This window comes from Dendrobates tinctorius, unplaced genomic scaffold (assembly GCF_039654945.1).
Source record: "Dendrobates tinctorius isolate UK_male_01 unplaced genomic scaffold, ASM3965494v1 ptg000069l, whole genome shotgun sequence".
NCBI classification, from domain to species: Eukaryota; Metazoa; Chordata; class Amphibia; order Anura; family Dendrobatidae; genus Dendrobates; species Dendrobates tinctorius.
In genome coordinates, this window is record NW_027361737.1 from 23171384 (window position 1) to 23196075 (window position 24692).

The following is a 24692-nucleotide window of genomic DNA, read 5'->3' on the forward strand; positions in this document are numbered from 1 at the left end:
CAACTATGTAAGGGCCAAATGCAGAGAAAAGGCACTCGAGTTTAGTAAGATGAGACAAGTTCTGGATTTGGCATCATTTTCGTCACTTCTGCTGCAGTTTCCATCCATTTTGATACTTCATTGAATTATGTGTTCTACCACCTTTCCTTCACTTTGTTATGAGCTATTATTATGGTAACCCACCCTCCCTCAAGCAGTATAGCGAGGGTGTGAAGATCTGAGGTTTTGGGTTGTAATAACCATTCGGCTATTTTTATTACTTACATCTATGAACTTACAACAATTTGGGGAGATGGCCACAATGCAGTGCCCCCCAGTCCACAAGATCCCAACCCGGGGCCGGTAGTTCCACTGCCCCCATACCAGGCGATACTCTGTCTCCCAAATTTTGCCTTACCCACAGCTTTTACCGTATTTTTAGGATTATAAGACGCACTTTTATCCCCCAAAATTTGGGGAGGAAAATAGGGGTGCATATGTCTGGTGCTGCCGCCGCGCTCTGTCCGGTGCTGCGGGGGGGGCTCTGCTGACATTTTGTGAAAGGCCAGAGCCCCAGCAGTTCGTCCATGCTTTCCTGTGCGGTGGACTCCAGGAAAATGGCCGCTGGGAGGCGGCGCATGTGCAGGTGGAAATCTCGGCACCAAGTTCTCAGGAGATCTTGGGGTTCTTCTTTACCTCTGTCACCAAGGCTCTTCTCCCACGATTGCTCAAATTGGCTGGAAGGCCAGGTCTAGGAAGACTTCTGGTGGTCTCAAACTTCTTCCATTTAAGGATTATGGAGGCCACTGTGCTCTTAGGAACCTTGAGTACTGAAGAAATTCTTTTGTAACCTTGGCCACATCTGTGCCTTGCCACAATTCTGTCTGTGAGCTCCTTGGCCAGATTCTTTGACCTCATGATTCTCATTTGATCTGGCATACACTGTGAGCTGTGAGGTCTTATATAGACATGTGTGTGTCTTTACAAATCAAGTCCTATCAGTTTAATTAACCCCTTAACGACCGCCGATACGCCTTTTAACGGCGGTAATTAAGGGTACTAAAACCACAGCGCTGTTAATTCACGGCGCTGTGATTTAAGTGAATAGCGCCCCCCAGTGTTGGATTTTCTCCGAGGTCTCGGCTGCCAGGGGTAGCCGAGACCCCAGAGAACATGAATCGGTCAGTTTTTACCGACCCCCGCTTTTGCGATCGACGTTATTAACCCTATAACGGCGACCGCAAAAAAAAAAGCCGCGATTTTACATTTAATTTCTCTCTCCTCTGATGTGATCGCACATGAGAGGAGAGAGAAATAGGGTCCCCTATCCCCCCCCTGGTACCTCTCCGTGGCCCTCCGTCCCCTCCCGGTGGTCCCACGTCCCGCCGGCATCCTCCGATGGGCGCCGCCATCTTGAAAATGGCGGGCGCATGCGCAGTGCGCCCGCCGGGAATCTGCCAGCTCCAGCTGGCAGATTCCATTCATTATTTTGATCACTATGATAAACGATCATAGTGATCAAAATAAAAAAATAGTACATAACCCCCCCGTTTATCACTCCCTTATATAGGCCAATATAATGAAATAAAGAAAATAATTTTTTTTTCAGTGTTAGGGTAGGGTTAGGGTTAAGGTAGGGGTAGGGTTAGGGTTGGGCTAGGGTTAGGGTTAGGGCTCGGGTCACGACTAGGGTTAGAATTAGGGTTAGGGCGAACTAGGATTAGGGTTAGGGTTGGGATTAGGGTTAGGGGTGTGTTGGGGTTAGGGTTGGAGCAAGAATTGAGGGGTTTCCACTATTTGCCAACTTTGGGGGTCTAAAAATTGGGGTCTAAAAAATCACTTGTGGAAATAAAAAAAGACTTTATTTTCACGGCTCTGCGTTTATAAACTTTTGTGAAGCGCTTGGGGGTTCAAAGTGCTCACCACACATCTAGATAAGTTCCTTAATGGGTCTAGTTTCCAAAATGGGGTCACTTGTGGGGGGTTTCCACTGTTTAGGCCCTTCAGGGGCTCTGCAAGCGCAACATGATGCCCGCAGACCATTCCATCAAAGTCTGCATTCCAAAATGGCACTCCTTCCCTTCCGAGCTCTCCCATGCGCCCAAACAGTGGTTCCCCCCCACATATGGGGTATCGGCGTACTCAGGACAAATCGCATAACAACTGTGCGGGTATGATTTCTCCTGTTACCCTTGTAAAAATAAAAATTTGGGGGCGAAAAGATCATTTTTGTGGAAAAAAAATGGATTTTTTATTTTCACGGCTCTACGTTATAAACTTCTGTGAAGCACTTGAAGGTTCAAAGTGCTCACCACACATCTAGATAAGTTCCTTAATGGGTCTAGTTTCCAAAATGGGGTCACTTGTGGGGGGTTTCCACTGTTTAGGCCCATCAGGGGCTCTGCAAGCGCAACATGATGTCCGCAGACCATTCCATCAAAGTCTGCATTCCAAAATGGCACTCCTTCCCTTCCGAGCTCTCCCATGCGCCCAAACAGTGGTTCCCCCCCACATATGGGGTATCGGCGTACTCAGGACAAATCGCCTAATAACTGTGCGGGTATGATTTCTCCTGTTACCCTTGTAAAAAATAAAAATTTGGGGGCGAAAAGATCATCTTTGTGGAAAAAAATAGATTTCTTATTTTCACGGCTCTACGTTATAAACTTCTGTGAAGCCCTTGGGGGTTCAAAGTGCTCACCACACATCTAGATAAGTTCCTTAATGGGTCTAGTTTCCAAAATGGGGTCACTTGTTGGAGGTTTCCACTGTTTAGGCACATTAAGGGCTCTCCGAACGCAACATGGCATCCGATCTCAATTCCAGCCAATTCTGCGTTGAAAAAGTCAAAGGCGCTCCATTCCTTGCGAGCTCTGCCGTGTGCTGAAATAGTGGTTTACCCCCACATATAGGGTATCGGCGTATTCAGGAGAAATTGTACAACAAATTTTGTGGTTGATTTTCTCTTTTAACACTTGTGAAAATAAAAAAAATTGGTTCTGAAGTAAATTTTTTGCAAAAAAAAGTTAAATATTAATTTTTTCCTTCCACATTGCTTTAGTTCCTGTGAAGCACTTAAAGGGTTAATAAACTTCTTGAATGTGGTTTTGAGCACCTTGAGGGGTCTAGTGTTTAGAATGGTGCCACTTTTGGGTATTTTCTGTCATGTACACCCCTCAAAATGACTTTAAATATGATGTGGTCCCTAAAAAAAAATGGTTTTGTAAATTTTGTTGTAAAAATGAGAAATCGCTGGTCAACTTTTAACCCTTATAACTTCCTAACAAAAAAAAATTTTGCTTCCAAAATTGTGCTGATGTAAAGTAGACATGTGGGAAATGTTATTTATTAAGAAATTTGTGTGACACATCTCTCTGATTTGAGGGCATAAAAATTTAAAGTTTTAAAATTGCAAAATTTTCAAAATTTTCGCCATATTTCCATATTTTTCATAAATAAACACAAGACTTATCGAAGAAATTTTACCACTAATATGAAGTACAATATGTTACGAAAAAACAGTCTTAGAATCAGCAGGATCCATTAAAGCGTTCCAGAGTTATAACCTCATAAAGGGACAGTGGTCAGAATTGTAAAAATTGGCCTGGTCATTAAGCTGCAAACTGGCTCTGTCGCTAAGGGGTTAAACACAGCTGGGCTCCAATGAAGGAGTAGAACCATCTCAAGGAGGATCACAAGGAAATGGACAGCATGTGACTTAAATATGGGTGTCTGAGCAAAGGGTCTGAATACTTATGACCATGTGATATTTCAGTTTTTCTTTTTTAATTTGCAAAAATATCTACATTTCTATTTTTTCAGTCAAGATGGGGTGCAGAGTGTACATTAATGCGAAAAATGAACTTTTTTGAGTTTACCAAATGGCTGCAATGAAATAGTGAAAAATTGAAAGGGGTCTGAATTCTTTCCGTACCCACTGTACCTTTAGCCTGGGACATCTTATAAAGTCCCATGACTTCCAGTACCACCTATACTCTAGTGACACTCAGATCTACCACTCTGGCCCAGACGTCACCTCTCTACCCTCCAGAATCCCATAGTGTCTTTCAGCCTCATCTTTCTTCTCATCATGGTTCCTAAATCTCAATGTGGACAAAAACTGAACTCATCATCTTTCCTCCATCACAATCAGGCCCCCTACCAGACCTATCTACCAATATAAATGACACAATTCTATCCCCTGTACAGGAAGTTCGCTGCCTCAGAGTAACCCTCAACTCTACCCTGTCCTTCAAACCCTACATCCAAGCTCTTACCGTAACCTTCTGCCTCCAGCTCCAAAAATATTTCCAGAATTCATCCTTTTCTCAACCTCCAAATCTACTAAAATGTTAGTGAATGCCCTCATCATCTCCCGCCTCTACTACTGTAACCGCAGACTTGTACTGTAAGGCACAACCTCCATAATAAGAATGTAGCATCATGCGGTAGTGGAACAGAAACCAGTGTCACTCCGACATGGACCAACCTGAGCTCTACTTTTCTTACAGTCGTGGGGTGCAATTCTCTAAACACGCAGCATAGACATTTTTATGTAATGAAAAATAGTATTTGCGCAGTCCCCGCCATATATTAGATTGTGAGCGGCTTATTCCAGACGTCTGGTTGTTGTGGTCATTCTATGACATAACGACATGTAAACCCTGTGTTTCTTGATATTCACATAGAGCGTATTGCCCTCCACTCCGTATTGTCAGTGCGTTCTTACATACTAGTAAGATCTGTCGACACCCGGCTGACACATCGCGCGGTGACAGCTGTGCGCGCACGTGACGGCGCTGCTTTCTTCTAGCCTGCATCACGCTTGGCTTCTCACTTTGGCTGTGTGGGAAGACACACGCCAGGATACTAATTCTTCACCTTCTGTCATCAGGCGCAGATCATTTCTCAGTTTGGACTGGTCCCTTTCTTCTATTAATTATGTAGATCAGTGCAGGAAAGCTCAGACGCCTCAAGAAAATCAGTCTTGAGCAGTTTGGATTTGGAGCATCAGGATACCTAAGGGTGACGTGTCCTGGAGGTTAGTCCTCACAACTTAACAAATACTTAAGAAGGTGAATCACTGATATGTGACAAGGTGTCTGACAAGCCTGGTTTTGCTCACTGGACCTATATAGAATTATACAGCCATGCTGATATGGATTTTCACAGTAAGTACATTAGCCTCATCAGGTTTACAAGAGCTAGTTAATAATGTCTGCAGATTGAATTGTGAACTCTGGTGACAGATCTGCTTTAAAAGCATCTCAGCAATTCTGTGAATAGCGTGATAAAGTAATTTTATCAGGAGCTGTGATACGTGCGACAAATATTCCATGACTTGGTACTGTGCTCATCTGTTATGGGAACATTTTGTTTTCTTTATTCTGTCTCAGATTATTTTGGTTATTTATTGATTATTTTCACCTATAATGTTATTTTTCTGTCTAGGGACCGCATTATTTTTAAAGATGGCAGCTTCAGTGGTACCACAATCCCCCAATTCTCCACTGCATAGTGTTGCACTGCTGAGCAAGTCCTTTCCCCAGCTCCCCAGCCCAAGAAGAAGAAGACATGGTGGGCGAGCAAGAAGCCACTGGAATACAGCCAGCCTGACAGGTAACGCTCACCACTGGTCTTAAAGGGGTTGTCCGACACAAATCGATCAGTCTGCAGTTACTATGTGACTGCAGACTTATGAATTCCCCCAGCGCATTCACTGTGTGCTCCGAGGATTTGAAGGTTAATGACCCAGGACCAGAGAGTGTGTATGAGTTATACATGCTCCCGGCCAGGGCCCATCTAGTGGGTGTGGTGTCGCGCCATACAACTGTGTGCAAGCAAAGCTGCGCCCACTGGCCAGGGGTATGTATAACTTATACCCTCCATTCCCAGGTCAGAATCTGGCAAATCCCCGCAGCGCACAGTGCATGCGCTGGGGGGATTCCTAAGTCTGCAGTCACAGAGAGTGACTGTAGAATTACTGATCTGCATCGGACAACCTCTTTAATACTAATGCATACAATATAGGAATAGTTAAAGGGTTTTCTAGAAATTTTATATTGATGACCTATCCTTAGGATGGGTCACATATAGATCAACAATATCTAATGGGCGAGAATGTAATTCTTGACAATCCCGCCGATCAGCTGCTCCCCACGTCGGCTGCTCCCCTAGCATTGTCAGTAGATGATCCGGTCTTCCCTTGGAACCATTCTTCTGTTCTAGTCACCTCTTCTGCTCCTGCCCTGGGTTCTCAAGAAGATGCAGGCAGGAGTGATTTTCAGTACTCCAGAATGCCTAGTATGTGCAACTGGTTTTCATCACTGGTCAGCACTCTCGGCATCTTCCCCTCTGGGAAATTCTTCTCTCTTCGTATGGAGAGCACATGGTTTCTCTGAGCAGGTCAACACGACCATACATAATGCTAGAAAACTCCTAGATCTACCACATAATATCAATATCCCTTTTTCCTGTTTGAAGCGTGAAGAGAAACTGTTGCAAACGATTCAGATTTCCCTCTCTTATCTTACTTGATTTGATTTATTTTTCTCACTTATATAGTGCCACTAATACCAAAGCGCTTTACAGATATTGTCATCACTGTCCCCATTGGAGCTCACAATGTAAATTCCCTATCAGTTTGTCTTTTTCTTACTTTTCCTGATGGGTGTCTGGGCCTTATGTCACCCACAGGTAAAGTTTAGGTACTATGGGACCGATTCATTATGACTGGCATTTTGCAACATTTTATTCGGCTTGATGCCAATAAAATGGTGAAAACTGCTTGATGATTCGGAGCCTGTATGTTCTCATGCAGTGGCTCTTATCAACTACAGCGGCTTTTATAAAGTATTCATCATTTGTGGCAATTACAGCCGCAAGTCACTTTGGACACTAAACGACGCACCAGCGATCCCGACAACGATACGACCTGGTCAGGATCGCTGGTGCGTCGCTACATGATCGCTGGTGAGCTCTCCAACAGGCAGCTTCACCAGCGATCTGGACCAGCGAGGATGCTTGTAACCAGGGTAAATAGCGGGTAACTAAGTGCGCATGTCCCTTAGTTACCCACTGTGTACCTTGGATACCAGCGTGCTCGCGCTGGGAGCTGGTATCCAAGGTAAACAGCGGGTAACTAAGCGCATGGTCATTGTTTTGTTGGAAAGTGAACCTCCGTCCCAGTCTCAAAAACCATTTACAGACTGGAGCAGGTTTTGCTCAAGATTATCCCTGTATTTTGCACCATCCTTCTTCTCACCATTTTCCCTGTTCCGGCTGGCGAAAAACATCCTCACAGTATAATGCTGCCACCACCATGTTTCACTGTGGGGATGATGTTCTTGGGGTGATGAACTGTGTTGGTTTGGCATCAGACGCAGCGTTTACCTTGGCGGACAAATAGTTACATTTTGGTCTCATCTGGCCACAACACCTTCCTCCATACATTTGGGCAGTCTCCCATATGTCTTTTGGCAAACGCAAAATGAACCTTAGAATTTTTGCGGGTAAGTAAGTTTTGATTCTGCCCACTCTTCCATAAAGGTCACCGTTATGGTGTGTATGGCTTATTTTGGTCGTATGGACATATACTCCAGTCTCTGCTTGGGAACTCTGCAGCTCCTTCAGGGTTATCTTTGGTCTCTGTACTGCCTCTCTGATTAATGTCCTCCTTTGCTTGGGCTGAGAGTTTTGGTGGGTGGCCCTCTCTTGGCAGGTTTGTTATGCACCATGTTCTTTACATTTGATATTACGTTTGATGGTGCTCCGGGGGATCATCACAGATTGGGATATTCATTTATAACCCATCCCTGACTTGTGCTTCTCAACAGCTTTGTCCCTGACGTGTTTGGAGATCTCTTTGGTCTTCATGATGGTGTTTGGTTAGTGGTGCCTCTTGCTTAATGGTGTGGCAGCCTCTGTGGCCATTCAGATAAGGTGTGTATACTTACAGACCAAGTGACACTTAAGGCCCCGTCACACATAGCGATCTCGCCAGCGAGATCGCTGCTGAGTCACAATTTTTGTGACACAACAGCGATCTCACCAGGGAGATCGCTGTGTGTGAAAGCGATCACCGACCAGCCCCCCTGCCGGTATCGCTGATTGCTGCAGGAAAGGCTAGGACTTTTTTTTGGTCACTGGTCTCCCGCTGGCCACCACGCATCGCTGCGTGTGACAGGCGGGAGACCAGCGATCTGCTGGTAACTAATGTACACATCGGGTATCTAGGGACGCACTTCCCTTGGATACCCGATGTGTACGTTAGTTACCAGCTTCCTGCATCAGCGCGCTGGTTGCTAACGAACACAGCGACGCTGGGCGTCGCTGTACTGATTGCTGGGGAAGTTGTCTGTCTGACAGCTCACCAGCGATCACATAGCGATTCACCAGCGATCCTGACACATTGATATCGTTGTCAGGATCGCTGGTGAGTCGCTATGTGTGACTCCAGCCTTACATTGAATTGTGACTGCAAACAAGGTCTAAACTGAATTTCTAGTCAGCAGATACCATTTACATTGCCATCCTAGCAAGTTTCTGCTTGTGGAATCTCATTATGTTATATATTATGTTCACAGGGGAAGACTGGAGCTCTTACAGTCTCTCTTCAACTACTAGCAACAATCTTTTGCGCTCACCCAGCGGTCTACCTACCCCAGACGACACCATCCACTCTCTACCATCATGTGTACGCAGCTCAAGCAGAGCTGTACTGACTGTGAACACCAAGACCACACAGGTATTACAGCACATATCTAGGATCCAAGGGGTAATGTTTCTCCTTGCGGAGACTGGCATGTCAAGCCTGACATGACTTTTAAGCCTTGCAATTCTCTGGGAAATAACAAATTGTCTCTCCAGAGAGGAAGAGGAGTAGAGCTCTAGTGCCACCTATTGGAAGTAGCAATCCTAAAAGTCAATATTGACCTTGGCATGTCAGGCTTGACATGTCAATTTCAGCAAGGAGAAACATTAACCTTTGGATCCCAATCAGACGCCTATCACATAACCAAACCAGATCTCACACTTCGCACTGATGAGTTACAGTACCCTGAAACACAGTGTCTGCAAACTGAGATTTGGCTTTTATCCTGAGTCATGTGGCAAGGCTTGTTAGAGCGTCGATATTGACTTTTAGGATTGCTGCTTCCAATAGGTGGTGCTAGGGTTTTAGTCCTTTTCCTTTTTGGAGAGACAATTAACACATATCTTGGTATGTCTCCTGATGGTGTTAAGCCCCCGTTACACACTGCGATATCGCTAGCAATATTGCTGTAAAGTCACCGATTTTGTGACGTTGCAGCGATATTGCTGCATGTGATACTTACCTCTGACCGGCTCCCCCGCTGCTCATCGTTGGTCGCGCGAGAAGCTCCTGGACCATTTCTCGTCGGGCGCTTCCTGCTGGACTTTCTATGGCGCCGACGAGCGACGCGTGGATGCGGGCAGGAGGACGTCAGGATCGCCGCGTCTGACAGGTAGGTAGCGACCCCCGACCCCAGCGATGTCGCTGGTGAGATCTGCCTGTGTGGCAGCTCACTAGCGACCACTTAGCGATGCACCAGCGATCCATATCGTTGTCGGGATCGCTGGTGCATCGCTATGTGTAACGGTACCCTAACATGGGACTGGCGGTACTTGTTATCTGAATATGCACACAACACTCCAGGCAGCTCATTTTCTTTGCAGTCCAGTAGAAAATTTGATTCCCAGTTGAGTTCACTTGTTAGCACCGCATCAACTGATGAAGCAGAGCACACTGATTAAGCAAGGATTATTAAAGACTTTTGATGTGGATTACGTATGTCAGTGTGGGAATCCAAAATGAGTATAAAACAGGCTTATTTCCTAGGACTCTACTAATAACACTTTTGCACAGATTTGTTTAAAATTAGCTTTTTAATTGCAGTATTAAACAAGTTTCCTTTTTGCGGTTGTAGAGTCTGTGCCACTCCTTCATGTAGCTAAATGTTCTGCTGTTTGTGTCATAGATTATTGATAAGTTAATTTATCGGTAAAACACCTTTTACCAGCTTAAATATTAAATGCAAACAAGTGGAAATCAGCTTAATGACTAAATTCCGCGATTTGTAGCAACGTAGCACTTAAGAAAATTCAGGTGGAAACTGTTGTATCCCTATGATTTTTTTTAAAGGCTACACTGATAACAAAACTAAGCAGTGCACGTGAAAACTGATGCAGGGGCACCAATATCATCAAAGGGTCATAGAGTTTTGTTAAACCCCATATTTTTAATGTTTTTTAGTTTTGGATTTTCAGTTGAATAACCCACTAAAATCCACAGGTGAACCACATTAATTACTTTCTCATCTGTGTCTGTTCTTCATAAAAAAAATGAATGATTAGGGATTGTTTTCATTTTCAAGTGTTCCTTCATCCGTTTCCCTTGTTTTGTAGTTTTCATAAGACTTCTCTTATTCATCCATATGTTTATTTGTTCCAGCATTTATTCATAAATTGGTATATTTGTGTTTCTTTTATTAGCACGATACATAGTTTCTTTATGCATTTTAGGATGTTTTTTGTGTTTTTTTTTTTTTTTGTTTATTTAAGGTTTTAATGGCAAATGATAAAGCCTGCAGAATGTTTGGGTACAGTAGTCTTGAGTTAATTGGCATGAGCCTGCCCATGTTGATCCCTGCTTCCAGCCACAGAATTTCTGAGACTCTGGAAGAAGAGCTGATTGAGGCGGATGGGATTTCCCGAGTACCTGGAGAAGTGGTAAGTGATATTTAAATAGTTGCCAATTTCAGAAAAAAAGAGTACCATATTTTTCGGACTATAAGACGCACTGGACCATAAGACGCACCCCAAATTTTGGGGGGGAAAAAAATGTGTCAAATGGGGGTCTGTCTTACAGTCTGAATTCAGCTTATCAGCGAAGGGATCAGCACAGGTAGAGGAGTGGTCACAGGGGTCGTTCGGTGGTCCATGCTGGTGCGGTGGTGGTGCTCTGTGTTGCAGGGGTGCTCTGTGGGGTGGCTGTGCTCTGTGGGGTGGCTGTGCTCTGGTCACAATATACTTACAAATCTTGTTGCGGCGGTCCCGTGGTGGTGGTCCCAATGCAGCCTCCCTTTGCTCTGTGGTGCGGTGGTGTTGGGGCTCTGCAGTTCGTTAAAGCCTGAAAGCCCCCCGCAGCTCTGCTGCTGCGACGCGGAGGCCTCCGGACAGATGGCCGCCAGGGGCCTCCGGAAAGATGGCCGCTGCTCAGTTTCAGATCTCCGCAACGAGATCTTGTCGCGAGATCTCATTGCCGAGATTTGAATTTGAGTATGCGCCGCTCCCGGCGACCATCTTTCTGAAGACCACCGTGTTGCAGCAACTTCGCTGCGGGGGGCTTTCAGGCTTTAACGAAATGCCGGCAGAGCCCCGCTGCAGCCACACTACAGAGCGCCGACACCACCGCACCACAGAGCACAGGGAGGCTGCATTGGGACCGCCGCCACGGGACCGCTGCAACAGGATTTGTAAGTATATTGCGACTATAAGACACACTCTCATTTTCCCCAAAAATTTTTTGGGAAAAAAGTGCGTCTTATTTCATGACCATTTTTTTAATGATTAAAGGGGTTGTCCAGGCTTGGGGCTCAGGTCAGCAGTCACTCTGTGTAACTGCAGGCTCGTGAATCCTCACACTGTGCGCTGTCCGGATTCTCTGGCGCAGGGAGAGGTGCGATATGCATACATGCGGACTAGACGTGTGCCGGCTCGCTCAATACAAGTGAAGTGAGTGTGGTCGTTAATTAAGTATGCAAATGGCATACCGTCTGCTCCCAGCACCTGGAGAATCCTGACATTGTGAGGATTCACAAGTCTACGGTCACATAAAATGACTTAAGCCCCAAGCCGGGACAACCCCTTTATTTTCATTGCAGTGGTATTCTATTAGAATTGCACACTTGGTGCACAATTAAGAGCTGCATGTTGAAGATCCTAGCAACAAATTGGTTTGTTATCAGTTTAGGCGTTCAAAGCATACACTTTTACCTTTGCTTTGTTTTGAGAAAATGTGCTTTTGATCCCAACATATTTTTTTCCTTCCTCTGCACAGGTTGAAGCAGTGCGACATGACGGAGAGGTGATAGTGTTATGTCTCTGGATACGAAAAGTAAAAAGCCAATGCCTGCTGTTTTTGGATACAGTACAGATCATCAGCACAGTTCTATCTTTTCAGCAGGATGTGAGTCTCTCTAGCTTTTTTTTGGACCACTACGGTGCACTATTATCATAGCTCCTCCGTTCTTGAGACGTATGTGGGACATATCCCTCTCTAGATGGAAAATGCCTCACATTTTGCCAGATTTTGTATATCTCCTAATTTTTTTTTATTAGGTGTGTAAACAACCACAGTCCCCTAAATTGTCACATTTCAATATAAACTAGTCTGTGCTAATGATTAAAAAAAAAAAAAAAAGTTTATTACTCCTTTTATCTTGGGTGAGCAGATGTGCAAAGTGGTCACCACATATGAAACAAATTGGGAATGAAATAGTTTAGTGGATGTGGTCTTTGCTAAGACGGTCTAGGTTGGAACATTGTCTATCTGTTGTATTCGGTACTTTGACAAGAATAATGGTGCGTAGGAACATGCCGCCACATTAAGACTGGTGCACTTCTGGCATAGCCTATTAGAAATGTGGTGAATATTGCCGAAGACAGATACTTTATTATTTAAAGGCATTGCCAAGTGAAAACAAACTGACTGATCAGTGTGGGGGAGGTCCTACCGCTGGGACCCTCACTGATTGTCAGAAAAGTGAATTTTTGTCCCCAATGAATGCTTTTATCTCCGTTACAAAATGGAGCGTCAGGTCAGACTCTTGACCACCTCTCCATTTATTCTCTATGGGGTTGCCGTAGAAAGCTGAGACCCAAAGGGAATGAATGGAGATGTGGTTGGTTGAACGTGCACTTTTGCTCCATTCTATCGGGGATAAGAGTTCCCCGTTCTGCCAAACCCATTGTTAGATCCCCACCGATCAATGTGTTATCGCCTATTTTATGGACAGTTGATCACTTATCTTCACTGGAAAACCACCTTTGAAGGGGTTGTCTGCTACTTGGACACCCTCTTATTCAATTACTGTATTTCACTCTGGAAATAAAAAAGCCTGTACTCCCCTCTAGTGCTGGACCTCTCCAGTGATGCCTGAACCAGGTCTCCTAGTGCTTGCCTGACCATCTTATGTCATGTGAGCCCTGCAGCTAATCGGTGATCACTAATGGGCAGCTTCACACTCCCTTCTGTCAGACGAAACTTCATCCAGAGGATGTACAACAGCAACAGTAGTTCTCGCTTTCTCCACATGTAAGTTTTGTCTGAAGGAAGGGATTATAAAGTGAACCATTAGCGAGCACTGATTTTCTGCAGGGCGGCCGTGACAGAATACCATCACCGAAGCCTCAGTGCTGACTTCACTAGAGCAGTACTGGAGGAGAGTACAGGCTGTTTTTATTTTACTTGGGGCAATTTGGTTATTGAGTTTTGCACAAACTCTTTAACCCCTTCACGACGTGTGTATGTGTGTGCGTGTGTGTATATATATATATATATATATATGTATGTGTGTATATATATATATATATATATATATATATATATATATATATATATATATATATATATGTATGTGTATTATGTATGTGTGTGTCTTGTCTCTCCCCTTGATGCGGGCTCTGACACTGAGCACGCATCTTTTCTGGCACATGACAGCTGATTTCATTGTAGTCTTGGACGCCAGAAGGCATCTTCGAGGGCCATCAGGGATCATAAAGAGAGAATCTGCCCTCCGGAAGAGGGCGGTCCTAGAAAGGTCCAACCTGTTCAAAGATTGCTCTAAAGGGTGTACCGGAGATGGACAGAAAGAGGGGAGGATGGTTTCATCATTATTGTGAAAAGCAGAGACTACCTTGGCAAGAAAGAAAGGAACAGGCTGCAAAACCACCTTATCCTGGTGCAGAATAAGGAAGGTTCAGCGACATGAAAGAGCTGACCGCTCCGAAACCCGCCTAATGGAAGTGATGGCCACAAGAAAAAACACCTTCCAACAGAGAAGAGGCAAAGAGAGAAAAGCAAACTGTGATCAGGGTATTGCCAATGCGTCGATGCCCGCGGCAATGGGATTGCGGGACCTGGAGATGAATTGTGGGAACTTTCTGTTCATCCCCATTGTAGACAAATCTGATGGAAGGCATACTGATGCAGACCATTCTCCCGCCATGCGACCCTCGCGACTGAGAAAGTCGGCAGCCCAATTGTCTACGCCGGGAGTGTGCACTGCTGAAAATGCCGGAACTATGTTTTCTAGGAGACTTCATTCATGGCTAAAAGGACTCCGAGTTCCTCCCTAGTGGTTGACATATGACACCGCCGTGGCATTGTCCTTCTGGACTCACACTGGTAGGCCCTGAGAATGTCCTGCCAGTGGAGAAGGGACAGAAGAATGGCTCTGATCTTGAGAGCGTTGATTGGCAGTAAGGTCTATGACGGCGACCAGTAGCCCTGGACTTTGAGGTTGCGGAAGACATCTCTCCAGCCGTGGAGACTGGCATCCATTGTAACCACTTGCCAGTGAATAGGAAGGAAGGATCGACCCTGCTGAATGAGGGGGGAGGGCAGCCACCAAGTTAGGGACACCCTGACTCAAGACGACATCCGGACAGGACAATCCAGGGAAAGAATGGACTGGTTCCATTGGGACAGGATTGTCTGCTTAAGCGACCTGGTGCGAAACGGCGAAGGGTATTGCCATCCTGCCCAGAACCGCTATGGCCAAGCAGAAGAATGGAGATTGCGGGGCATGAAGAGAGCGAACCCCCGATGGAGAGCTATTCTCTTTTTTTGAGGAGAAAGACCCTTGCCTGGAGGGTGCTGAAAATCATTCTCAGGAAAATGAACACTGGGTTGGAACTTGACAAGACTTTGACGTGTTGACAATCCAACCTAGCTAAGACAGGGTGTCGAGAATGATGGACAGGCTTTACTGGGCTAGGGAGAAGGACGGAGCTTTTACAAAGATGTTATTGAGTTAGAGTATGACCACCAGACCCATGGTCCTGTCATGTCGGACGCTGTTCACACCACAGCGTCCGGCAGGCAGCGGTAGTTCCATCTCCGTCCACTATAGCCTCAGTGGCGCCGGCTTGATTTTACTCAGGTTATCTGGGGTTAATCTAGCTGGAAATCAGGTGGGATGTTTGGTCACGCCCACGGTCTTTAAATAGTCGTGCTGGCCTGTGGGCGTCGACGATTATAGCTTGTGTTTTGTGCCAAGTGGTTCCTGTCTGGAGTGGAGGTGTTGGAGAGAGAAATTCATAGCTGGTGTCGTATGATCCGTTGTTACCTTTTCGTCTTCCTATATTTGTGCTTTGTTTTGCCCTGTTCACATTATAGTATTGTCCTGTGTGGTTGCGGTGTGGTTTGAGTTCTCCCTGTCTGTCATTACTGTGTGGGTTTTGGTGGTTTGACAACTCACTGGGTGGAGGGTGGAGGGTTCAGCTTAGGGCTGAGCAGGAGATAAGGAGAGGCTGGAGGCTCAGGCATTTGCACCTTTAGCAAAAACCCTGGGTTGAGGGTCAGACAGGGTTTTCCCTAGTTTGAGGGACTCCGCAGGGGCCCGGGTTTTGTCAGCCTCCTTCGACCTAAGCCTCGCATAACAGGTCCATAAGATGGCAATCACCGCTCTCATTGCCATTATCTTTGTAAAGACTCTGGGTGCTGTTACCATCTCGAAAGCGAGAGCAGCTAGTTGAAAGTGGTCTTGCTGTACCACAAACCGAAGGAATCTCTGATGACCCGGAAAAATCGGGACATGGAGATAGGCCTCTTGGATATCCACCTAACACAGGAACTTCTGTGATTCCAGGGAAGCTATTACTGAACGAAGGGATTCCATCCTGAAATGACGTAGGCGGAATCTCCTGTTCAGAAACTTGAGATCTGATCCTGGATAGGTTGAACAGACCTGTCCTTCTTTGGAACCACAGAGGTTTGAATAGGAACCTGAAAAATGTTCCTGAGGTGGGATGGGAACGATGACGCCTGTTCGGAGGAGAGAGGCTATAACTGGAAAAAAAAAACGGGGCCAGGGAGGGGTCCCTTGGTGGGCGAGATGTGGAAAAAAAACGATCTTGTGGTCGCAAAATAAATTCTATTTTGTATCCTGAAGATACCACCTCTCTGACCCTGGCAACCTCGACAGAGGCGAGCCAAGAGTCCCTGAGGAATAGGAGACGGGCGCCCGCCCTGGGAAACTCCTAGGGAGACGGTGTAGAGCCATGCGTAGGAGAAACTACTAGGTCTAAGAGAAGAGCAAAAAGGTCCGAAGTTTTCGCTTGGGGTGAGGGAGGGGGGATGCCAAGGTTTATCCTGAGGAAGAAGAGGGCTTTTCCCACCAGTGGCCATCATTATAATCTGGTCCAGCCTGCTTCCAAACAGTCGTGATGCCTGGAAGGGAAGACTAGTCAGAGACTTCTTGGAAGACAAGTCCGCTTGCCACACCTTTAACTAGATGGTCCTGTGGATGGCTACTATATTATTGGATGCTTGCGTTGAACAGGAGGTGGTGTCCAAGGAGGTGGCCACTAAGTATTTTCCCGCTTGTGAGATCTGGTCCGCTAAGTCAGCTAATTCATCAGACGTGGCTCCCAAAAGGGTGCCCTAATGGAGTTGATTAGCCCATGCAGATATAGACTTTTACACCCATGTGGTGGCAAAGGCAAGGCATATAGTGAAACCTGCCGCTTCAAAGGCTGACATCGCAAAGGACTCCATGAGTCTGTCATTGGGGCCCTTGAGTGATGCCCCGTTTGTAAGGGGAGGACCCCATTTGTTGCTAGTCTTGAGACCGGGGAGTCCACAGTCAGAGAAACAGTCCAAATTTATGTGAGATCTGAAGTGAAAGGGTACAGGATACCAAGCAGCTTTCCTCTTTGGAAGCGTCTAATCGGGTTTTCCCGCTCTCTGGAGAGTACCCCCTCAAATTCCATATAGCGGTAAAAACTCTAGGAGTTTGTCTTGTCTGCCTGAAGTACTCTGCCTGCATCGAGGGCTCCATAGGAGCATCCTTGATATTAAAGGTCTGGTTGACCGCCACAATGAGACTCTCAACCATGTCTCTCATATTAGAGGCCTAGTCAGGGTACAGGTCCGAATCAGCTTCAGAACTCCTGTCCGAGTCCAGTTCCCCCAGCGAATCTGAGGATGACGACTGAGAAGAAGCAGCATGTAGGGAATGGGATAGGCAATTTGTACAGCACAGACACCAATGTCTGAGACACCTTGGTAAGCTCCGCAACGGATTGAGACAGAGAGTTTGCTCACGCTGGGATAAGGGGGCCACTGTCTCCAGAAGCGGTGACGGACTCCTAGGTGGTAAGGACAGAGGCATTGCTACAATCCTGACAGAGGGAAGAGGACTTACCTGAGGGTAGTCTTCACTTATAGGAAGAACAGACAAAGTGCTTTACTAGGATAGTAGGGACAGGAGGACAAGAGCGCTGTCATTTAGAATTAGACATGACAGACAAAGGCAGAATCGCTAACTAATTCCAGAGGTTAGGGGACATAAATGAAGAATTGCTGAGAAGAGTGTCAGTCTGCAGAGAAGAGCTTACCCTCAGTGGTTAGCAATGCAGCCTTGCAGTGCTGGAGTCCAAGGACAACATGTACAAGGAATTTGTATGTTCTCCCTGTGTTTTCTCCGGTTTCCTCCCACACTCCAAAAGACATACTGATAGGGAAATTAGATTGTGAGCCCCATTGGGACAGTGATGATAATGTGTGCAAACTGTAAAGTGCTGTGGAATATGTTAGCGCTATATAAAAATAAAGGTTATTATTAAAAAAATAAAGATTATTACCCACAGGACAGCTGAGGAACAGCAAGCTGACCAGGGTTCTGCGGTGCTGAGGGCTTGGAAAGGCCATCTTGGAGAGGCTTCTGAAGTAGTGCACAATCTGTCCTAGTCCGGATGCTGGAAAATGGTGCAGCAGGGTTAAGATGCGGGCCTCATGTGAAGGATGAAGGCTTGGTGTCCCGGCAACACTAAGGGAGGAAAGGGGGTGTCTCTGCACTGGGTGCGAAAAAAAAAAAAAAGGCAGTAGCAGCCTGTGCGACAAGGAGGAAGGGGCGTTGTTAAAGGGAATCTGTCACCCCTTTTTTCGAATATGAGCTGCCAGTAGCGACATCAGGGGCTTATCTACAGCATTCTGTAATGCTCTAGATAAGCCCCTGATGTAACCTGAAAGATAAGAAAAAAGTTAGATTATACTCACCCCACCCGTATCTGTATTATCTTGCAGCGCAGTTGCAGCATTTTAGAGGATGGGGGAAGGAGGATTCCATCATGCGAAGTTCCTCGGGGTGTATGCTTACATGTGTAGTGGGAAAGGACTTACTGGTGGAGGCCCTGTACTCGGGGCGGTTCCGTCAGGGTCGAGCTATCAATAGTCCGACAATGAAGTGCATGGACAAGGTATGGAACATGGCCAAAGAAATATTGGGTATACAGGGAGTCATGGGTCATGCCCTGATCTGGAGAAACTTGACATCTCCAGAGCTAAATAATTTGGAGGGTTTTGAGCTATGGGAGAGGAAAGGGCTTAAACTAATATCACAGCTTTATTCGGAAGGGGAGTTTCGATCTTTTGAGGATCTTAAACAGACGTTTTCCATTCCTAATGTAAGATTTTTTCAATATCTCCAGCTGAGACATGCTTGTGAAACACCACGGCGACTCATTCCACTAGGTAACCCAGCTAAAACTCCGCTGTTGGATAGAGTAGTGATGGGAGGAGGATCAAGAGGTATTATATATATGATATATGCAACAATGTTGGAAAAGAGAGTGGCAAGCTTGGAGACACTGAAGAATAAGTGGCAAGTTGATGTAGGTGATGTAACAGCTGATGAATGGGAAGATGCATTGCATGAAGTCACAAAAGTCTCAGCGAGGTGCAGAGAGTGTCACATCTTTATTTGCTTCATCGAGGTTATCGAACTCCTGTACGGCTGTTGAAAATGGGCTAGAGAGGCAGATTGTTGGAAATGTGGAACGCCCAATGCGGATCTGATACACATGACCTGGAACTGTCCCCGACTACGTAGGTTTTGGGGGGGGGGATGTGACTGATTTACTTAATACTGTCTATCAGTGTCATAGAATCGTAGAGTTGGAAGGGACCTCCTGGGCCATCTGGTCCAACCCCCTGCTCAAAGCAGGATTCGCTAAATCATCCCAGTCAGATGTCTGTCCAGCCTCTGTTTGAAGACTTCCATTGAAGCAGAACTCGCCACTTCTCGTGGCAGCCTGTTCCACTCATTGATCACTCTGTCAAAAGTTTTTTCTAATATCTAATCTGTGTCTCCTCCCATTCAGTTTCATCCCATTGCTTCTAGGCTTTCCTTGTGCAAATGAGAATAAAGATGATCCTTCTACAATGTGACAGCCCTTTAGATATTTGTAGACAGCTATTAAGTCGCCTCTGTCTTCTCTTCTGCAAGCTAAACATTCCCAAATCCTGCAACCTTTCCTCATAAGACAGGGTTTGCAGACCGGTCACCATTCTGGTCGCTCTTTTCTGAACTTGCTCCAGTTTGTTGATGTCTTTTTTAAAATGTGGTGCCCAAAACTGGACACGATATTCCAGATGAGGTCTGACCAAAGAGGAGTAGAGGGCAATAATGACTTCACGTGATCTAGACTGTATGCTTCTGTTAATACATCCTAGAATTGCATTTGCCTTTTTTGCTGCTGCATCACACTGTTGACTCATATTCCGTCTGTGATCTATTAGTATACTCAAGTCTTTTTCACATGTGCTGTTGCTTAGCCCTATTCCTCCCATTCTGTATATACTTTTTTCATTTTTATTGCCCAGATGTAGTACTTTGCATTTTTCCCTGTTAAAAACCATTCTGTTAGTTGCTGCCCACTGCTCCAGTTTATTTATATCTTTTTGAATCCTCTCTCTTCTCTAGTATTAGCTATCCCTCCTAGCTTTGTGTCATCAGCAAATTTAATCAGTTTACCCTCAATTCCTGCATCTAAATCGTTGATAAAGATGTTGAACAATACAGGGCCCAGGACAGAGCCCTGTGGTACCCCACTTGAGACATTCTTCCAACTGGATGTGCAGCCATTTACGACCACTCTTTGGGTCCGATCACTAAGCCAGTTATGAATCCACCTAACAGTTGCCTTGTCCATTCAATACTTAGTCATTTTTTCAATAAGGATTGTATGAGATACTTTGTCAAATGCTTTGCTGAAGTCAAGATATGCTATATCTACAGCATTTCCTTGATCCACCCAATCAGTGATTCCGTCATAGAAGGAATTTAAGTTAGTCTGACATGACTTGTTAGTTACAAACCCATGCTGACTGTTTAATCACTTCATTCTTATCCAGGTACTTACATACATGTTGTTTAATAATTTGTTCAAAGATCTTTCTTGGTATAGAAGTCAGACTTACCAGCCTATAGTTGCCTGGGTCCACCTTCTTCCCCTTTTTGAAGATAGGAACATTTGCTCTTCTCCAGTCTTCTGGGACTTCTCCTGTTCTCCAAGAATTTTCAAAGATTATGGAGAGGGGTTCAAAAATTTCTTCTGCTCTCTCCTTTAGTACTCTGGGGTGTAATTCATCTGGACCTGGAGACTTGAATTCATTTAGGTTAGCTAAGTGTTTCCTCACTATCTTTCTGTTTATAGATATCCTGGATTCTTCTATTCCGTTAATAGGACAGTGAAGAACAGTTGATGTTACATTTCCTTTCTGAGAGAAAACAGATGCAAAATAGGAATTTAAAAGTTCGGCCTTCTCAACATCCTGTCTTGCCATTTCATCATTTTCATCCTGTAAAAATCCTATAGCATCTTTGACTTTTCTTTTACTTTTGACATATCCCCAAAATCCTTTATTATTGCTTTTGACATCTTTTGCAAGCCTCAATTCATTCTCAGCTTTAGATAATCTGATTTGTGCCTTGCAGGTTCTGCAGACAGCATTATATTCTTCCTTAGATATGCCTCCCTCTTTCCATTTTATAAACATTTATTTCTTCCTTTTTAGCATGTGCTTAAGTTCTGTGTTCATCCATCCTGGTTTCCTTAATTGCTTCCTATTCTACCCTCTTTTCGGAATTGTTAACAATTATGCTTTGAGAACTTCATTTTTCAAGATTTCCCATCCTTCCTGGACATTTTTGTCTTTAAGGATATCCAGCCATTGGATCCCTCCAATTCTCTTTCTGAATCCCTTAAAATCTGCCTTTCTGAAATCTAACCTTGACGTCGGAGTCTTCACAGGTCTTCCTCCTCTAGTTATCCAAAATTCTAAAATAGCATGGTCGCTACCTCCTAGGGTCCCAGCCACTTTTACCTCCTCAACCATTTCCTGCCTGTTTATAAGGATTAGATCCAAGGTAGCAGTTCCCCTTGTTTTCTCCCCTACCTTTTGGAAGATAAAGTTGTCAGCAAGAGAGGATAAGAATTTCCTTGACCTGTTAGTACTAGACTCCAAAATGACTCTCCTGGGTCGGGTGGAGAATTTGCCGCTCTCGGAGGGACATCAGCTGTCAGTCTCACAAATATTACATCAGGCTCGTAAGAGAGTGGCGGCTCACTGGAAGGGATCTTGTGTACCCACAATCACGGAAGTTACTGATGCAGTTAATAATAATATAGATATGGAGAAATATGTGTACCAAAAGAGACGAACAATTAAGAAATGAGAGGATATATGGGCGCCTTGGTTAGACACACCCGGGTTGGCTCCTTCTAGATTAACGTGGATGAGAGCGTTGAGGAGGATATAACTGGAAAACTCTGGCTGTGAGAGACCAAATGGATCGAGAGAGAAGAGAGGTTTTTTTTTTGTCGGGTGAGGGCTGGGGGTAAGATGGGAGGGATTTTTGTGGGGTTCTATTGTGTTTATGCAATACACTATTTGGGAACTATCCTGTATGTAATTACCTGGTTTTTCAGTTTTTGAAAATGTTTAATAAAAAATTACCTGATATAAAAAGATTATACTCACTCCGGCGTCCGTTTCGGTCCAATCGGTGTCGCGGTCCAGTGCCTCCCATCTTCATATGACGACGTCCTCTTTCCTTCCTGTCGTGGCTCCTTCGCAGGTGCACTGCTCTGCCCTTTCCCGGCACCTGCGCACTGCAGTATTCTGCTCTGCCATCAACACGGTAGAGCAGTGCACCTGCGAAGGAGCCACGACAGGAAGGAAAGAAGAGGACGTCATTGCTAGAAGATGGGAGGACCTGGACCGGACCGCGACACCCATCGGACCGAAATGAGCGCCGGGGTGAGTATAATCTAACTTTTTTTCTTATCTTTCAGGTTACATCTGGGGCTTATCTACAGCATTACAGAAGCCCCTTATGTCGGTATCTGCAGCTCATATTTGAAAAAAGGGGTGACAGATTCCCTTTAAGAGTGCCGCGGCTAGGCCACAGCGAAGCCGAGGCCTAAACTAGTGAGTGATACTGTTCACACTATATCCCTCCAGAGGTAGAAGAGAAGAACCTTCTGAAAAAGAAAAGGGGAAAAAGTTACTGAAAAACGGCAAAACCTGAGGTAGATATGGGTCTAGTAAAAGACCGGTGTCCACCTCCTACTGACACTACATTAAGCTAAACTGATTAACTTAGTGCCAGTCGGTGGGGTGTATACTGCTGAGGAGATGCTAATTTTTTTGTGCATTGTGTCAGCCTCCTTGTGGCAGCAGCATACACCCATGGCGTCCTGTGTCCCCCAATGAAGCGATAGAGAATAAAATATGGCTCTGGGAAGATGGAGTGTGGAAATGGCCCAGGGATTAATGGTATTTTATTACATTAGAGTAAAGCTTAGTGAATCTCTTTTATCCAGAGTGACACAAAGATACTTTGCAACAAATAAAAATGTATCATGAGAATAGAAATAATCTTTGCATGATCTATAATGCTGTGTAAATAAGGATTTAGATATTCTGTTATCTCATCGCAAGAGTTTTATTAATAATGTACCCTTTCTGTGTCTTCTAGGGTAGGATTGTGTCTTGTGATCCATCTTGTGCACAATTATATGGCTATATGGATCCAGAGGAGCTTTTGGGTCAGCATATTACAGACTTAATGCCAACGATTCATATCCCCCGTCATAGAAAGGAGATGTCACAGGTACTGTAAGGAGTATCCCCAGCCAGCCAACAATATACATAACATGACATATAGTGATTCCTCCGAGCAGGCTCGCTCTCAGTCACAGGGGTGGCGCCTTCATGGTTTCAGTCACCACTTGGTGTATACAGAGCGGCGGCTATAACCACACCCTCAGCAGTGACTGACAGCAGTTCAGCATTAGGGCCGGCTGTCGGACACTGCAGGGGTGCACTTACAGCCGTCGCTGTCTAGGCATTGAGCGGTGACTGAAAGAGCAAGACGGGATGAATAAAGTTAATTTCCTCCTGGCAGCGGGTCTCTCAGTGCCACATGTTGTCAGAACGCCGTTAACCTACATATTCACCCCATATCTGCAGGTTAATAACGTTGTTTTACATGACAGTTTCCCTTTAAGCGTCTGTGTGAACAATTACAATTTATTGTGCTCATATATACCTACATAAATTAACGAAAGCAGCCTCAGCATTAGTGCCACGGTCGTGAAGGCAGCTACAAACGCTAAATCTGACACATAAAGGCAATGTATTGCATATATATATATTTTTTGCTAATTAAAACTAGATACTGTATTCTCCACAAACATTTTTTAGGAAGTTGTAATAAGTATAAAAGAAAGCAGTACAAGTTCTCGCACATTCTGACGTTGTGACCCATTCGTGCAGAACACCCTGTATAACAGAGCCGAATGTTTGCATGTGACATGTAAAGATAGGTAATGTTTGGCTGCCGCTTGATCCGATTATCTTTTCCCCCAGATTTTCTCTTAATCCTGTGTGATAATCCCTTTTCTGCTAAAGTATCATTGAGATTTTAACCTATTGGTAGGAAATAAGTGCGGCACCTGAAGGTGAGGGGTGCTAGTTCTGTTAAAAGGTTATCCCCATCTTCATAGATGGATATTGTTGGATAGTGTTTGTAGATTACTGCTCATTAAGATTTGTAGATTTTCTTGTGATATTAACACTTATCTTTTGGTTTCCACTTGTTGCCTAGGAGACCGACTACCACTGTTGTCTAGCTTGTAAGCACTTCACTAAAACTGTCTGGGATTAGGAGGTAATAGTGACCCCCCAGTGATCCCACCAGCTTCAAAGTAGTGCTTACAAGCTCTATAGAAACATATTTGTGAGCGCTGTGCAGATTCTGCTGTGTAGCAGAGGTGGTTGGTTGTCAAGACAACTAGCTGGGAAAAAACAGAAACGTGTTAATATCTGGAGAACGGTTGAAAATTTTCACAAGCAGTTAATTTCAAAATTACTTGTATTTACATGCACTATCCAATGATATCCATTACTTGAAGATGAGAAGAACCCTACTTCATAGATAACAGCTTTTAAAGATGCATAATAGCCAGAGGATAAAGAGGATTTATATATTGAGGTCCTTTAGTCAAAAACCTTTCCCTAGGCTAGATGCTAAATGCAGTCATGGGGGCAGTTGTGATTGTTCTTACCAAGGTTGTAGCATATTGGCTAGTTTACATTGAGTAGGCATTCACACCAACTG

General features: G+C 44.9%; 1 protein-coding gene across 5 annotated transcripts in view; it reads left to right on the top strand.

The window, feature by feature from the left end:
- Positions 1–24692, top strand: part of PASK (PAS domain containing serine/threonine kinase) — a 119454-nt gene that overhangs the window by 4432 nt on the left and 90330 nt on the right. For all 5 annotated transcript variants that reach the window (XM_073581203.1, XM_073581201.1, XM_073581202.1 and 2 more), the window contains exons 2-6: positions 5431–5598; positions 8565–8725; positions 10561–10728; positions 12059–12187; positions 23049–23183. In XM_073581203.1, coding sequence (XP_073437304.1) covers positions 5431–5598; positions 8565–8725; positions 10561–10728; positions 12059–12187; positions 23049–23183 — 761 coding nt within the window. The remainder of the gene's footprint in view (positions 1–5430; positions 5599–8564; positions 8726–10560; positions 10729–12058; positions 12188–23048; positions 23184–24692) is intronic.